The following is a 17,699-nucleotide window of genomic DNA, read 5'->3' on the forward strand; positions in this document are numbered from 1 at the left end:
TGTATATATATATATATATATATATATATATATATATAAATAAAAATAATTATAATAATATAATTACAAGTGTGTATAAATAAAAAAAATAATAACAGTTGCAATTAATCAATTATTTTAGTGAAATACATCATTAATTAGTGTATCACATAGTATCTAAAGTATATAATAATCTTAATAAACAATAATTATTATTTATAATTCAATTAATCTATATACAACAAAAATTATTATTATTACACTTAATTTATTATTATTAATAAGTAATCAATTGATTAATTATATACACAATTCATATTACATAAAAATAACATCAATGTATGCACATTACAGCATTTCTATATTAATTCATTTTCATTATTAATAATAATATTAGTCATATATTATCTCAAAGATAGAAAAATATCATCAAATCATTTAAGGATCTGTAGTCCAGATCTGACATAATGGACTAAATGATCAAATGATGAGTTGAGACTCAGAGATCCGCATTCACTATCTAAGGCTACAAAAAATGCTTTACAAGAGCCATACTTTTCAATGAGATGGTCAGCCTGTGACCACAAATCATGTGCCATATGGTATTGTTGTAATAAAAACAATTGTTTTTGAAAGGCATTCCACAGTGTGGACGATATGGTAACCATATTATCACTTGTCGTTGCAATCATTTCTTGACTTGTATTTTGTAATATCTTATTGTTGTCGCGAATCTCTTTCGATTTAATCCGCGATAACTTTAGATATAGTAATGATTGACATCTGTATGACAATGTTGTCAACTTGTGGTCAGTAGTGGGCACATCGGCTGAGTGTTGCGACCGGGACTTAGAAAACTTGTTAGTTATGGTTCGGATCAGATTCAGTGTTTCCTTATACATGACACACACTTTGTCGGGTTCGTTAGCCTTCTGTTCCATAGCATTACCGGTGAGTATAAAATAAAGAACTGCTTCCAAGTATTTGCACGTCTGCACAGTTCTATCAGTCTCTTTATCGGCCGCGTGTTTCAGTCGCTTAGCGGCCAATAGAAACTCGTCGGGTTGGCCAACACTCGGTGAGATCTCTGGAGTAGTTCGTGTTGATGTCGGTGGTGTTACATTAGCGACGGCTGTCGTTAATATGGGAGGTATTGGAAGTGATGGTGAAGATGTGTTACTCATTAGTGGCAATAATTGTGGCGGAGTGGGTGAGTGAACCTCTTGTTTGACACTTGTTTGACTAATGGGATTATTAGTGGCAAACGTGTTATTATTTTCTCGTACGATTGGAGGAGTGGACGACCACAGACTTGTGTCCAATCCATTGCGCAAATCATTGTCTTGTAATGGTTGTCCTCCTTTCGATGACTTACTTTTAGTTATATTGTTTACACTATTTTTAGACATTTTCGATGACTCTTTTGATTCCTTTTTCTCTTTTCTTTCATCTTTTGTTTTAAAATCTTTATTTGACTTTAATTTGTTTTCATTTTTAATTTTCACAAAATTATTATTACTATTATCATTATTATTATTATTAATTTTATTATTAATTTTAATATTATTATTGTTGTTTTTATTATTATTACTACTGTGATTATTATTAATATCTTCATTAATAAAGTTTTTATTGTCCTTAGTGTCCATATTATGATTATTAACGATTGGACTCATGTGACCGTCATTACTACTGGAACTACTGTCAAGATATGTTGTCTTTCCAGGGATTCGCTTCAAAAGTGTCAACTTTATCGACACAATTAAGTTTTTTGGTGGAAACGAATTGTCGATTACATTAATTTCTTCTTTAAAACGTTTTTGCGGTGATAATACTCTGTCCATAGCTTTATAGTCGCTATGTTTTTCTGACTTCTGTGAATGTGTTTGTTGTGAATTGTTTTTCGGTGTCATCATCTCTGGTGTCTTTTCCCACCAATTATTTTGGGAACTATCGACCGATTTTTTATAATTGTCAATCACTTCATCTTTAATATTGTTTTGTATTGATTTTCGTCGCTTCTTTGTCGGCGTTGGAGTCGATATAGGTGTTGGCGGAGACAAACTTACAGAGCTTTGTGACGTCGAACTTAGACTACTGTCCGATACGTCTCCTTCGCCGAGCTCTCCTTTGGCCACTCTATCAATGACATCGATGTATGAATTCGGAGCACTTGTTTTATAAGATGAATTCGTTGAGACAGTGGTCGATGTGGTCGTCGTCGTTATCTTCTTATCCATGAATGTCTCCAAATCCCAAACAGCGATCTCTGGTGCCTGAGCTGTCTGACCTGTCTTTGGCGTCTCTTGTCTTGAGATTGATATCTCTTCTTGTTTGATACTTTCCTTATCCGTCTCCTTATGCACCTCCTCTTCATCGCTCGATTCCGATGATGAAGAAGAAATTGAAGACGAATTACTCGACGAATCGGTTGATTCTGAAGAGCTGGTACTTCGTCGCTGTTTAAGACCTTTAGCGCCATTTTCATTGTCACCTTTCGATAACTTTCTCTTTTTGCAATTCACTTGTTTCGAGAAAGAATTATTGAAAGACTTTTGGTCGTCAAATGTTCGGTCACTTAATGTTTTATCACTATTGCCGTCATTTACGTCTCTGTCTCTGTTGTTTCGGTCCATTTGCATACCTCCTCCACTCCTTTGATATTCATTATAACTATTATTATTTGAGCCGTAGTCGTGACCGTCGGTGTTATTCATTGCTTTTAAGTATGGATTTTGGTTTCCCTCGTTGTCGTCAAAATCGTCTAAATCGGTGATCGGCGGTAATGTCCGTTTCATTTCGGACAGAATCTGTTCAATCTTTGCCTTATGGCCTTTGATGCGAGTGATCTCACGGGTCGATATACCGAGCAGTGGCTTCGGGTCATTGATAAGCATGAGTTGTACCGAATCGAAGTCACCTAAAGTGGATTTGATCCGTTTGGCCGTCTCGTCATCGGTGGCCGACTTGCGTATCGGATCGCCAAACAATAGATTGTTGTTCGTCGACGACACTGTTGTTGGCTGAAGATGTTGTCTTTGACTTCTCTCCCTTTCCCTCTTCTCTTGTCTCTCGCGTTGCGAAGACATTGCAAACACTAATGAAAAGAGTTTTCGAGACAATTGTGTCCAAAGAAGATAATTAACAAAAAAATAATTACAAATTCACTAAATATGTAAAACACTTATTATTTCTCAAATCAAATCACATGTCTCTTGAATTTGTTATCTTTTAGTTTAGTTTACAAACTCAATGGTCACATGTCTTAAGCACTCAACACAACATCAACTCGTGGATCAACTCTTGATGTCTGATATCACAATCGTCACAAAAATATAGCAAAAAATAAACAAAAATTTAATAAATAAATAAACTATTTTTTAAACAGTTTTCACAGTTAATGACAAAATTATTAAATGAAAAACATTTTTACAAATCAATTGAATAATAATTATTTTTGTCGTCAAATGAGTTGTCAATCAATATGTGTCTCACATTTGTGTGACAAACATATCAATACATTAATGGGATAATCACTTATTGAATATAAAAATAACTGCAATGTCTTAATAGTATATAACTAATAATAACCCAAATTATTAATATTATTATTATTATTATTACTACTATTTAGTATTACTATTATTTTATTATTATTATTATTTTATTATTATTATTATTATTATTATTATTATTATTATTATTATTATTATTATTATTTTATTATTATTATTATTATTATTATTATTATTATTATTATTATTATTATTATTATTATTATTATTATTATTATTATTATTATTATTATTATTATTATTATTATTATGACTGTCGACAAATCATTACTGTAAACACATATCGTATTAATATTATATTTACTCCAATTATATTTAAGATTCATATATAACGTTACTTTTATATTACAAACCCCTTGACGTTAACAAAATAATTATTACTTTTTAAAAAATCTTTTTCTAATATTCTTTTTTATAGATAATCTCTGTATATATATATATATATATAATTAAATTATTTTTGTAAATTAAAATGAGACAGTTAGTTTATTTATAATCACATAAATAGAGCACAATTATGCTAACTTAAGTAATTTTACATTAAATAATCTATGATTATAAAAAGTTAGCATTATAATTTTTAATAAAAACAGTATTAAACCATATAATATATAAATACATTTATATATTATATTTAACATTCATCTCGTTTTTAAGTATGTATCAAATATACTAGATTACATTTATATATTAACAGATTAACATGGTACTTTTACCATTTTATTTACAATACTTATTATTAGTCCATTAGTTGAAACCATATGATATTATACTTTATATTAATATAATCTAAAACAACTTGTTTATAGCGCTATCTTGATGTCAAATTATTAAATTATATTTAAAACTTTTTGTAAAAATAAAATTGAAACATGTCAATTTAGTGAATTAATGCAAATCAACAATTATTTTATTATTATTTTGCAAATTAAGATTTCTTTATGAAGTAATTTTTATATAATTTGTATCTTTAAAATAAATAAAATATTTTTTATAGTTAATTATCTTAACTTGTTTTTTAACAATTGTTGTTAACTTATTTGAGGTAAAGTAGAGAATATGATTATACTGTATAATAATGTTAATTAAAGAGAGTATCTTAAAACTCGACTGATTTCGACTGCTCGACAATCGTCTATTGATAGTATATATTAAATATCTGGTTAACTATACTTTAAATGTAAAAATGACCAAGGGCATTATTATAGATAATTTTACACTCAACATTATTGTTATTGGTCATTTTTGTATTAATTGTAAAATAGCATCGACTGCTACAACAAAAATAATCATTTTTTTCTATCAGTCTATACTATTATCTAGTTAGATTTACAATTAATAAAAAATGACCAATGACAATAATGTTTAGTGTAAAATTATCTACAGTATAATAATGCCCTTGGTCATTTTTACATTTAAAGTATAATTGACCAGATATTTAATATATACAATCAATAGTCGATCAGTCGAGCAGTCGAAATCAGTCGAGTTTTAAGATACTTCTCTTAATTAAATAGTAGTTTACATAAACTTATCATATATTAACCATTGATGTACTATAATGTGAAAATAGTAGTACCATATCTACCTTTAGTAGTTCAATAGTATTGTATATAATTACTAAATTTATCTACAGTTTAACTAAAATGTGATTTATCATAGATTTACATTATTAATACATTACTTAATATTGTAAATTATATTATGATATTTAATAGCAATTAATAACAAAAAATTAATTTTCTTATCCATAGATTATACTTAAAAGCCATTGTCCTTAAATGTATAGACAAACTGATAGCAAAGAAAATAAGGTGGTCTTCATCATTGATATGAGTAGCATATAGTTTGGAGATCCCAAAGACCTTGTGTTTAGTAGAGGAACAGTAGATTGTGCTTTGAAGGACATACAGGCCTTTAAGTGACGTCAGTTTTCATATCGCGCTTACGGTTTAAAATAAGGTACCAATTATTTCTGAAAAACTAGTGTCGAGCCCTTAGGCCGACCGGTACCTCACAATAACCCAATACATAGTCGACCCAATAGTTAGTGTTAATTACCTCAACAAATGATAATTGATGTCCAGTCACATACTGGCGCTCTTAGCTCACATACCGTCTAAACTCTATTAACATTATTGTACAAAATTTTGACTTAAAATTAATTATTAAATAATTATAAATACATTAGACTAAAGCATTAAACAATAAAACAATATGAATAAACTTTTATCATTATTAATAATATTAATTTATTATTATTATTAAAATTATATACAATTTTTATTAACATTATTTGACAAAAATAACCGGTAATTCATTGAATTATTTATAACTACATTATAATTATATTATAAATGATAAAATATATTAAATACAATTATACAACTAATTTACATTAAAATTATGGTTAAGGCATGATTGTGATAAAAAATAAACAATTAAAATATAGATGAGTAATGATTGGACACTATATGATGAACGATGAATGGAAGATGAATTGGCGATTATCATCACAGAGTTGTCGTCGTTGTGATTGACACTATTGACACCACTGTTGAGAATACTGTTCTGAATGAATTTCATTTCATCAAATGATTGGGCGAAACGGTAGGCATTATTTACATCTTTCATCCCTTTTATGGCCGACTCGTATATACAGGAGAGCCGATAATAACCATATAATTCATGACACAACTCCTCTTTTAGTTCATCATCTTCAACATGAGTGTTATCATCACTTTCATCATCACTGTTGTCATCGTCACTCACAACATCTGATTTATAATCAGTCATAGAATTGTCCGATGATTTGGCTGATTGTCGGACATCAACTACATTGTTATCACTTAAGTCAAAACCGGCTGAACTTAAAATATTGCGAATGTCTATGAGTTCCCTTTTAGGACAACCGGTTTTGCACAATGAATTTGAACTGATAGAGTTGAGCACTAATTGTTGTTTGACTGTTGAGGTGGCCGACCGAAACTTGATCACCACATTCAGATGCGACGAGTTTTCAAATTGACCGATATATACACGAACACCGATGTGATCCAAATGTATGGTCACAACATTATTATTTGACGATTGGGTAATTCGCACCAAATTGTTTTGGTTGGCAGTACTGCCGTCTAAAAATGTAGCCGAAGGCGTACCCATTAGCTGACCTCCTAGTTATTCATTAAATATAACAACAATTATTAGAAAAAACAGTGTCTGAATGTAATATTATAATATAGCATACCTTGATTCGGCTGACTGTCCGCTTCATACAAAAGATCACCTAAAATACCACATTTATCAAACTTACGAATGAGAACAACCACTTTTGTCACACCCGATACCTGAGGATTTGTACCTAAAAAAAAATCACACAATTATTATTAACAATAAAGCATTATTATTATTATTATTATTATTATTATTACAATTAGAACTTAGAATTAGAACTAAATATAATCTAATCCTAATCTAAATGACATTAAACTACCGATTCTTGTATATAAACAACAAAAATATTTTATATATGTTTTATTAATAATATATGTTTTGCTATCAAATTATGTTTAAACTTTAAATCCCAATACTATTCTTGTTTAAAATGCTAATTTATCGGAATTTAATAGAAACTACATTTTACAAAATATAATTAATTATTATTTAAATTATTAATTATTCACGACATCTACTTTTGAAAACAACAATTTTTAATACTTTTTATATTACAAATACTAAATAACTGATTATACAGTATTATCAACTAATAAGACCTGTGTTTTAAAAACTACTTTATCGCTATATAAAACTGTAGTAATTTAACTAAATTAAAGTATATGTAAAAGTAAATTAAATTATAAAAACCTTTAATTTTAGAGTTAGTGATCTGAACGGTGAACAATGGATGATCGATGAGAGGCCAGGCACCCAAACATTTGCACGTTTGATACACATTGTTAAATGTCCTTAAATGTGGATCACCATATATTATACATGTTAATGGTGGTGACGGTGGTGTCGATGGTTTAGATGTGGGCGCAGGACTTGGAGACACTGAACTCGTGCCAAGTTCTTCGTCTTCATAGACTATATCCTCGCCTTTAATCGGAAAATACTTTGTTTTCATATACATATCGTTATCAAAACGTGTGTCGCGATTGACCCGACTTCTTGACCGCGATCGCGGACTACTTGTAGTTCCCACGCGTTGAGTTCGATGGTCTGTACGCACATCAATAGGCGCTGACGGGTCGGTGTTTATCGTATAGTTATAAGCGGCAGATAAACACTGTTGCAGTACTTCTTGTTGCTCGAAGATTGACTGTTGAGTCATGTGATTATGATTTGAATTAACATTTGTTTGGCCGCCGCCGGCCTTACGCTGGAACTGTCTGACCGGTTGTCTGCGAATGGGTCCGGAAAAGACTACGTGTGAACAGTTTCGCTCGTGTTTCCACGTCTTCAGCAATGTTTGCAAAGTATGAAACTCGAGATTTCCGCGACACGACCGGCCAATCGACTTCAAACAGTGCTGATAAGCATCCAATAAACCACAATATTGTTGTTGTTGATCGCGAGTGGCCGTCGACGCCACCGATTGTGATGTCTGAAGAACCGACGAGTACTCGCGCGAACACATGTCCACATTGCAGGCCATCGTTGCCGTAATGACAACCGCCAGACATTGTAACACTTGATACCATAATAGTTGTGTCGTTAACATCTTGCGTCTCAACTTCTTCATTATGTCTTCGCCTATATCTTCAGGGATTAGTCTCTCAAGAAATGATAACAATAAGCGACCAAAACTTTATTCATATCTTATCGATGACTGATTTGTTTGGCACTAACTATGTATCCAATCAAATGTGATTGACGTTTGACTGTTTAATACTTAAGACATTTGTGGTGACACTCAATGAGTGGATTTGTTGATACAATTTAATAACACAATCACTCAATTGATTTACTTTTCAAAAATCACAACAAATCAGCCATTTTTGCCATTCATTGCATTCAATACTATCGATAATCGATGTCAACAACTATTGCTGTCAAATGAGAGCCAAACAGTGTATTAGACATTGGGTTTGACTTAAAGTAATTTATAGCTTATATTAGAGTACAGTATAGTTAACTGTTAGGAGAAATCAAGTTTGTATATACATTGATAGTTATCTAACAAATCTAACCAATGATTCAATTTATTATATAATAAGTTATATACTATTATATAATATTATATGGATATATAGTTTGATAATCACTATTTAAAATACATAATCTATTCAAACAAATGTTTATTAAGATATTAAGATAAGGTTTACGATAAAAGATATTTGCTTTGAGAGTAGTATCGATGGGAAAGAGAAAGTGTGAACAAAAAGTTTTGACAAATCTTATCTATAGTCTATAGATAAGCATTTTTACGACTAATCATAAGCACAGTTAGTTATAGTTGAAGTAATTTTCAATCATTTTTGGTGATATAAACAAGTGATGCGACAAATCGGAAGTGTATTTCAAATATATATATATTTAGTACTTATGAGAGACAAGAAAAGCAAAACGAAATCGATTTTAAATAACATATAAATCTTTTTTCAGTAAATACTTGAAACTCAATGAAAGTTATTGATTACATCTAACAGTTCAGTACTATTCAACTAAACATTTGTTTTAAAAGTTATTAGTGTCTAACATATGATGTAAACCATATTTTTGAATTGCACTTAAACACATAGTTTACAAGTTTTGTTGTTATTGAAGTTATAGTAGAGAGAAACTTGAGTTTTTATATATTACAAAATTATATTGAAAATTATTTAGCTATCAACACAATTGTTTAACTTAATACAATATTTGATATATAAATTATATCATTATATACTGTGCTTAAGATTATAAAAATATGGGAAACACTAACTGATAGTACAGTATAAGTGCACATATGATAAATAGCGGAGCTATTGATGATTTAAACTGTTAGCTAAACGTTTCTAAACATAGATTTTTTGGATTAAATTTTATGGATTTACACAATTCAAGTGCTCAAGTGTTTGGCACAAAGATTTAGTTAGAAAAGAAAATAACATTAAATGAGTTAAGCAAAAAAAAAGATATAAAAAGTTTAACAAAAAAATAAGCTTTTTCTCACTTTTAGGGTGCACTCCAATGTATAATCTTAATGCCGTACGACTAACCAACACTCCAAACACACTATTAAACACTTGGAGCCAACAAAATAAAATGAATCACTAATGTCTTAAAATATAAATTATGTCCAAAACAGTGTCTGTAATAAAGATTAGTTGTAATACAAGTGATCAGTTGTGTTTAAAGTCACAGATCTCTCTCACACTTTTGGCAAACTAACTGATCGCTTATAAAGTTGGCAGTAAAACTCATGAGGCTATGCACATACATATAAGCAGCACTTGGATAGATGGGCTGGTCTTCACACCTAAACTACAAAACAAGTTTTGTAAAGCTTTAACACCTTTTGAGTGAAACTTCTTCGGACGGCGACGCAGACCCCTCACCACAGCACTCATAGGCCTCAGAACTCTGGACACCCCATCGTGAAAGATGCTATGCTTAGTATGCTATATGAATGCTGTACTGATGCAGGTGCCAAACTACATCAACCAACACACATGTACGAGCTCTCTCTCTCTCTCTCTCTCTCTCTCTCTCACTCACTCACTCACTCACTCACTCACTCACTCACTCACTCACTCACTATAGTTGAGTTCAATTTTTGCTTAACTTATTAGTGATTTTTGTAAAATACTGTCCATAAGATTTACAGATCACACCCCATGTGATGGTAGCCTCCGGTTTCACTCTATTCAAATCAAATGAATCATTGCTTTTTAAATGTATATTTCCAGTAATTTTTAGTTATTAAAAATATTATATGTAAAGTTTAAGCAAATTTAAAAATTAAATCTATTATTTTATTTTTTAACAATTTGATAGAATAGCAAAAATTTAATTGAATGGCATATATATGCAAAAAAATAATTGCATAAAATATTTGCAAAATGTTTTTTCTTAATATACTTCTTGTTAACATTAAAATAAATGTCTAAAATAGTTAAAATATTTTATTATATAAATAATTTTTAATAACTTAAAGCCATGAAGAAGGTTTCAAAAGTTAAATTTTTTTTTGTAAAAAGCTTTACAAATGTGAAAAATTTGAACATAAAATGGTAACAAACAGTAACATTGGGTATAGAGCTCTGGTAGGCTTTGGTTTTGAAAATAAGGAAAAATGTTTTTCACAAAAATGTTTTGCCGTAAGTTTGAAGGGAAATCTCATTCACTTATATTATTGAGAAGTCCAGTGAAATGTGTTGTACTGTTGTGTTGTTAAATAAAGGCACGAAAAAAGCCAGAGATATTGGGGAGGACTGGGAGGAGATCAACACATTTGACGAGTGCATAGATGGGTATTGTGAGCGTGTATTTCAAGACATAAATATGTGCTACAAATGCTAAGTCCATTGCAAAGGGCTATTGAAAGGACAGTCCTATGGTGTCCAGTGGTGTCCAGCGATAGTGTTAGGCTTCAAATGATTTGACGGCACAGCTGTATAATAGGTTTATTGATGCGGATTATAATCGGGTCAATTGAATAAGCGCACCGGTATTTTTGCCCAATAAACCAGGTGTGAGATATTTAGCCACATTCACAACTATCACTAGTAATAGTTATATTATAATATGAGAAAAATGCAGATCTTATTCAAACTATACCATTGAAATATATATTCATTTTTGAAGAAAACTATTGAAATGCAATTGCATTTCAATGTATTGATGAGCGGGTGTTCAGTGAAACCAATTTGCAGCTCAAGAATCAATACAAAGAAGTCAAATGAATGCTATTTGAGACCATTTTGGCTGAGAGACCCTTTGGGCTCATTGTGCCAAATGATTGCTAACACACTATCGCATCGCACCTATTATTTGTTGGCCAAACATTAATAGCAAATATATTGCCATAAGATATTATACCTGTTATTTCATTCTCAATACTATACAGTAGGCCTTAAAAGCATCTAAAATGACATCAAAATACTATTATATATAAATTGCTGTTAAGGGCACTGGCATTGCACCGGTGTTGGCGTTAAGCTGTCAAATGTTATAACAAGAGATAATTTTGTCACTAACTTTTACCAACCAAACAAATGCCTATATTTACAAACTAAATATATTTAAGCCAAGAAAGATAGGACAGGAAATTAAAGCTTAAAATCAAATAACAAGATAAACACAATTGTAAATTGTTTTGGGGATTCAGGTGCGATGGGCTACCAAATTTGTATGCACAGGTGTGTGTGTGTGTGTAAGTGTTTGCGTGTGTATATAATATCATGTGTTGTAAGCACAGGTATGCCACAGAGGTGTGCAGATGACTATAATTATCGTAAATTTGTTAACTTTATATTCTTCATATTACTTATAAATTCGTGCATATAATGTGTATTATTTGTAATACAATATATGTTTTACATACAGTATGTACAATACAGTATATTGTAATTTCCCTGAATTTTCTACATTATAATTTTAAACATAAAACACAATTATTAATATATGAAAAATGTTATTATTATACACTGAATACAGAATCATAGGATATATAATAATTGAAAACCCTAGTTTATGTAAATAATAATTTTTGATTTATGGTTTAATAATTTAAGTTATTAATTGCATACTATTTATGATATTATATTTTATTATTTTAATTATTATATTACCAATGATCAATATTTTATTACAGGTATTATAATACAAAATAAATATCTAATGTTTTCAAGTAATAACAAAAAATACAAATTTTTAACCAAATCCATATTTATTATTCAATTTTCTAGAATGTATTTCCACTAAAGCAATAAACTTTGTGATACATAACAATAATAACTAATAAAATTTTCTCACTTTTTTCTGGTCTTTCAATACTAAACAAGACTCAACTTTGAATTAAGTAAAAAAAATGTTTAAATGAAAGACATGAGAAAAACATTTTTGTAATATAATGGGAATTTGTCTATTGATTACAATACTTATAGAATATATATATAAATGTATTTTACAGCGTTTGGTGGGTTCGCACACTCATACCTGTGAAGATGAATACCTATTTTCAGTACCGTCTAAAAGATTACTGAAATTAGTGTTTATATATTGAAGATTTTGGGTTTGTCTAAAATCCTGTCCCGTTATTTTTTCATTCAAATACAGTAATACTGTAACAGTATATATTCATTATTAAATTAAGAAACTAAAAAATTCATTATCACTATTTAAAATTAATAATTAAAATAATCTAATGAAATGAAATTATTGTAATTTAATAAATTATTTTATGTACTTAAACTTTTTTTTTAAATAAATTAATTCAATCAAACATTCAAATGTTAGTTAACTAAATTAAACAAAATAAAAACAAATTAATAAATTTAATTTTTAAATTTAAAGACAAATTGATATTTTTAAAAATCAATATCTAAGGTTTGGTTCAAACGGGACGGTATTGTAAATAACGGGAAAAGTTTGCGATCACATGAAACTGCTTTGATTTGTGTAATAAAAGCTAAGACACAGCGGGATATAACCTGTAGTGCGCTTTATATATATCTAATACCCGTAACACTAATGTGACAAAAAACGAGAGGAATTGACGCCAGACCTCAACAATGTCTCAGACGATACTCCTATTGAAACTTATATTTAATTATTTTTGACTGTAATAACTAAATATATAAATCTTCTAAAAAAGTTATAAAATATTTAATTTTAATATAAAAAACAATTATAATACACTGTATTAAGATTTTTAAAGTTGATGTTACAAATTATAATAAAAATTTTAAGTTTAACTTAAGTAAATTGTAACTTATAGCACCAATTATTTAGTTGATTTGTGGACACTATAGTGCTTCGGTATTGACTTACTTGTTAGTACCACTTCATGAGCACAAATTGCAGTCATACAGCTTAAAGCACTGGTATGTCTATAACCAGTCATTGCTATTAGTGCTATCAGTGATAGATTTTTTGATAAATGCCTAATATATAATGTAAATTTATAAGTAAATTTTATTATTATTATAATAATAATAATAATAATAATAATAATAAGCTTTTATACCGAAAAAGTATAAGTGAGTACCTAAACACTAGTGTACACAAATCAACTAAAATAATTGTTTCTATAAGTGCTATCCACGTAAATTAAACTTACAATTTGTATTATATTATAATTAACTATTAACATGTATATATTTTTTAGAATTTATTGTAATTGTACTTATGTTTTAGTTTATTTACAAATTAACCTTGTCAGTATAGTATTAACTTTAACTTATAATTTGCATAATTACTATAATAGTCACGTTTAATAACAACTATCTAACAAGCACAATTAAAAATTTTATGTTTTTTATTAGTACATATAAGTACATTTTTATTAATTTTATTTAAAATTAATTTGTTTTTTAAATGTTAAAATTTACTTGTATTATACTTCTACAGTACTTATTATATAATTCTAGTAAAATAATGTGATTAAAATTAATGGAATAAACAATGTATTTGAAGTCAATAAATAGATACAAATAAGAAAAGTAATAAAACATTTAGAGTATCGGTAATTGTTAATGCTTATAATAAAATTTAATTAAAATAAAAGTTATGTTAAACTATTTAAAAAATCAATCAAAATAGAATTAAAAAAAACTTTTATTGTGTATACAGTAATAAAACAAAATACATATTCAAAATAAACTTTCAAAAAATATTACAGATAATTCATATAAACTAAATTTAATATGAATCATTATAATTTGTATGGATACAATAAAAATTATTGCTATATTATAAAACTCAAAAATTTAATATATTGTCTAAACAATTTTTAAAATGTATATAAAAAATCATTTCGATTAATGTTTTTTTTATTAAATAATTAATATTTTGTTCAATCATCAAAAAATCAAGTGTTTGGGAACTTCCCAGGGAAAGTCTACGCGTCCAAAGTGACCGTAAACACTGGTGCTCTGGTATATCGGCTTCTTTAGATCCAAATCCCTGTTATATTAAATCAGATTTACAGGTAATTATGAAAATAATATAAGTTTACTATTAAACAATTATATCTTCAAAATAATAATTAGTGCTATAAACTTATTTTTAATGTTAATTTAACAATGAAATTGCATATTTACAAAAATTGCTTATCATTAGCATTTTAATATAATTACGAAATACCGTAAGTACTAAAGGGATGACTAACCTAATGATAATACCGGGTCTCAAATCAAAGTTGTTTTTAATGATATTAACCAATTCCTTCTGACTCTTTTGGGACGTTCCGTAAGTGAATACAGTTATAGACAGCGGTTCGGCAATTCCTATAGCGTATGACACCTATTATAGACAATAAAAATTTATTAACATTTTATACGCTAATCAAAGAGTCAGTCATTGATGTCAAACCTGGACCAGACATCTCTTGCAAAGTTCCGATACCACCAACGACTTGGCCACCCAACGGGCCGCATAAGCTGCAGATCTGTCCACTTTAGTAGGGTCTTTTCCAGAGAAAGCACCACCTCCGTGTCCACCCCAACCACCATAAGTGTCGACAATAATCTTGCGACCAGTTAGACCTGCATCGCAAGCTGGTCCACCCAAAACAAATTTACCACAAGGATTAATATGATAAACAGTCTTTGTGTCCAAATATTTTTCGGGAATCTCCACTTTTATAACTTTTTCCATTATCTCATTTCTGAGAAAGTCTAGCTCAACGTCATCCGAGTGCTGGATCGACACTACAATCGTATGGACTCGAACTGGAATGGCCGCACCATCTTTGAAGTGATACTCACAGGTCACCTGTGTCTTAGAGTCAGGTCTGGCCCACCAAAACGTACCATCTCTTCGAAGTTCAGCCATCTTTTCATTTAGTTTTCGCGACAATACAACTGTCAATGGCATACACTCATCGGTCTCATCGGTTGCGTAGCCAAACATAAGTCCCTGATCTCCAGCACCGATATCTTCAATGTTTTTGTTTACGTGAACACCCGAAGCTATTTCATGGCTTTGTTTATCCATTTTTATTAAAACTTCACAATTTTTGTAGTCAATTCCTATTTTTAAAAAATAATTATATTTAAATTACCTGTTATAAAGAAAACCACTGAAGGTATCAAAATAAGCAATTATTATTTTAAATGAAATGTTAAAATTCTAGCCCTTAATATATTAATGTTATAACACTATAATTAATCTTTTTAAATTTAAATTATTAATCAATTTTAAACATCAAATTTGATAATTATTAAAATACATAAAGAATATATAATTTTAAAAAATAAGGAATTTGTAAAATTGAAAAATCAAGTCATTTATACATACAGTTTATAAAAGCAATTATTAAGAAAAATAAAAACTACTGTAATTAAGAAAATCATTTATAATATATCTATATATTAGCAAATCTAAGAGAAAAAATTAATATTTTTATATTCATCATTAATATAAACGATTGAATCCTTGAATATAAATACATTAATAAAAAAAATGTTACAAAATTGTTGTAATATGTTATTTACATTAATTATTATCATTAATTTTAATCATTTTTTTGTGTACTTAAATGTATAGAATTTTTATTAAAATAAAACTAATTGAAAATATCTTAATATTAATTTTCACAATAAAAATGTATTACCTTTTGTGTGGTCGTCGTAACCAATCTTCTTAACCGTTTCGCGGATAACCGAATCTAAGTCCACACTTGCAGTGGACGTAATCTCACCGAACACTACAATAAGTCCTGATTTGGTGGCCGTTTCGCAAGCAATCTTCGATTCGGGATCTTGTCGTAAATAGGCGTCCAGTACGGCATCGCTTATTTGGTCACACATTTTGTCTATTTAGACAAATAAAAAAAAATCATTACAATCAAGACATTAATCAATTGATCCACAAAAACCCAATTAGTAATACAATAGTTGATATATAGACAAATGAGTCATCGGATGGTCAATACATACCGGGATGTCCTTCGCCTACCGATTCCGAACTAAAGAGGAATGTTTCCGAAATGGCCGAATGTCCGTTCGTGTGGCCATTAGTTTTGCAGCCATTAGTGGTAATCTCTTGTGACATATTCTTCTACTTTCACTATTTTTTCTTCAGTTAATTATATCTGTGTTTCAAATAATTGCTAAACAATTAACAAATTGATAGCAAAAGTGCATTCAATTAATTGTTAGCAATAATATAGTAAAGAGAGAGTGAGAGACATGTGTTTACAAGCGTTTAAAGTGTTGTTTGAATGCATTGAAAGCATTGATTGACTTTTATATTAATTCAAAGCCAATGTCTATCCAGTGTTTAACTGACGTCATTAATACATACAATACTTATACATAACTTTTACTCATTATATTCAATAATTAAATTTACAAATAAAATAAATTAATATTAGTGTATAATATTTGGAAAATTAAGCATATTCATTCTAGTATTATTATTATTATTCAAATATTACCATGCATATTTTTTATATATGTCATTATATGTATAGACAAAAAGTTAACAGAGAAATATTTAAATAATCATAATTACAAATAAAATTACAAAACACACAAACACTTACCTATTGTGTAGAATATACGATAGTGTTATATAGTGATTGAGTATTTTATTTATATAATATAACAGTATATACTGTAGAAGATTATAATTAATAATAAGAAAAATATATTCAAAAAATGTTTTAATAAAAATAAATCAAAATTAATATTTGATTATTAATATATTAATTTCCATTAACTTGCATTTATTAAAATTAAATTATTATTATAAAATTAATTTCAATTTTTATTTTATACCAAAAGTAACCTATAGTCAAGTTTATGTATTATCTCAATATTGTAATCTTTATAAAAGTATAAAACAAAACAATTAATTTTTATTTATACTTAAAAGTTAATTACAGTAATACAGTATGTTATGATATGAACTACAGTATATAAAAAAAATGCACAAACAAATTAATATATTTATTATAAACAAATTTCATAAAATAAATTGCAATTTAAAGTA

General features: G+C 28.6%; 3 protein-coding genes across 6 annotated transcripts; all 3 read right to left on the minus strand.

The window, feature by feature from the left end:
• Positions 1-303: 303 nt before the first annotated feature.
• On the minus strand, positions 304-1,465 carry LOC128963860 (AF4/FMR2 family member lilli-like). The gene has a single exon (XM_054310385.1). The coding sequence runs from the start codon at positions 1,386-1,388 to the stop codon at positions 414-416; it is 975 nt and encodes a 324-aa protein (XP_054166360.1). The 5' UTR covers positions 1,389-1,465; the 3' UTR covers positions 304-413.
• A 4,454-nt stretch (positions 1,466-5,919) lies between these two features.
• Positions 5,920-10,228, minus strand: LOC128963867 (uncharacterized). 4 transcript variants are annotated; one of them, XM_054310397.1, is made up of 4 exons: positions 9,712-10,228; positions 7,419-8,599; positions 6,802-6,915; positions 5,920-6,727 (listed from the first exon to the last, which is right to left on the minus strand). In XM_054310397.1, exons 2-4 carry the CDS (start codon positions 8,296-8,298, stop codon positions 5,943-5,945), a joined length of 1,779 nt encoding a protein of 592 aa, XP_054166372.1. In that variant the 5' UTR covers positions 8,299-8,599; positions 9,712-10,228; the 3' UTR covers positions 5,920-5,942. The 4 variants fall into 4 exon arrangements, with proteins under 4 accessions (XP_054166372.1, XP_054166370.1, XP_054166371.1 ...); XM_054310395.1 differs by having other exon boundaries at positions 7,419-8,605; XM_054310396.1 differs by lacking the exon at positions 9,712-10,228 and adding an exon at positions 9,100-9,117 and having other exon boundaries at positions 7,419-8,605.
• A 4,180-nt stretch (positions 10,229-14,408) lies between these two features.
• LOC128964206 (S-adenosylmethionine synthase-like) lies at positions 14,409-16,940 on the minus strand. The gene is made up of 5 exons (XM_054310767.1): positions 16,643-16,940; positions 16,318-16,518; positions 15,075-15,733; positions 14,872-15,005; positions 14,409-14,666 (listed from the first exon to the last, which is right to left on the minus strand). Exons 1-5 carry the CDS (start codon positions 16,755-16,757, stop codon positions 14,564-14,566), a joined length of 1,212 nt encoding a protein of 403 aa, XP_054166742.1. The 5' UTR covers positions 16,758-16,940; the 3' UTR covers positions 14,409-14,563.
• Positions 16,941-17,699: the final 759 nt, after the last annotated feature.

The sequence above is a fragment of the Oppia nitens genome, unplaced genomic scaffold, assembly GCF_028296485.1.
Source record: "Oppia nitens isolate AA-2021 unplaced genomic scaffold, nextdenovo-longstitch-racon4-pilon3 scaffold8_pilon_pilon_pilon, whole genome shotgun sequence".
NCBI classification, from domain to species: domain Eukaryota; kingdom Metazoa; phylum Arthropoda; class Arachnida; order Sarcoptiformes; family Oppiidae; genus Oppia; species Oppia nitens.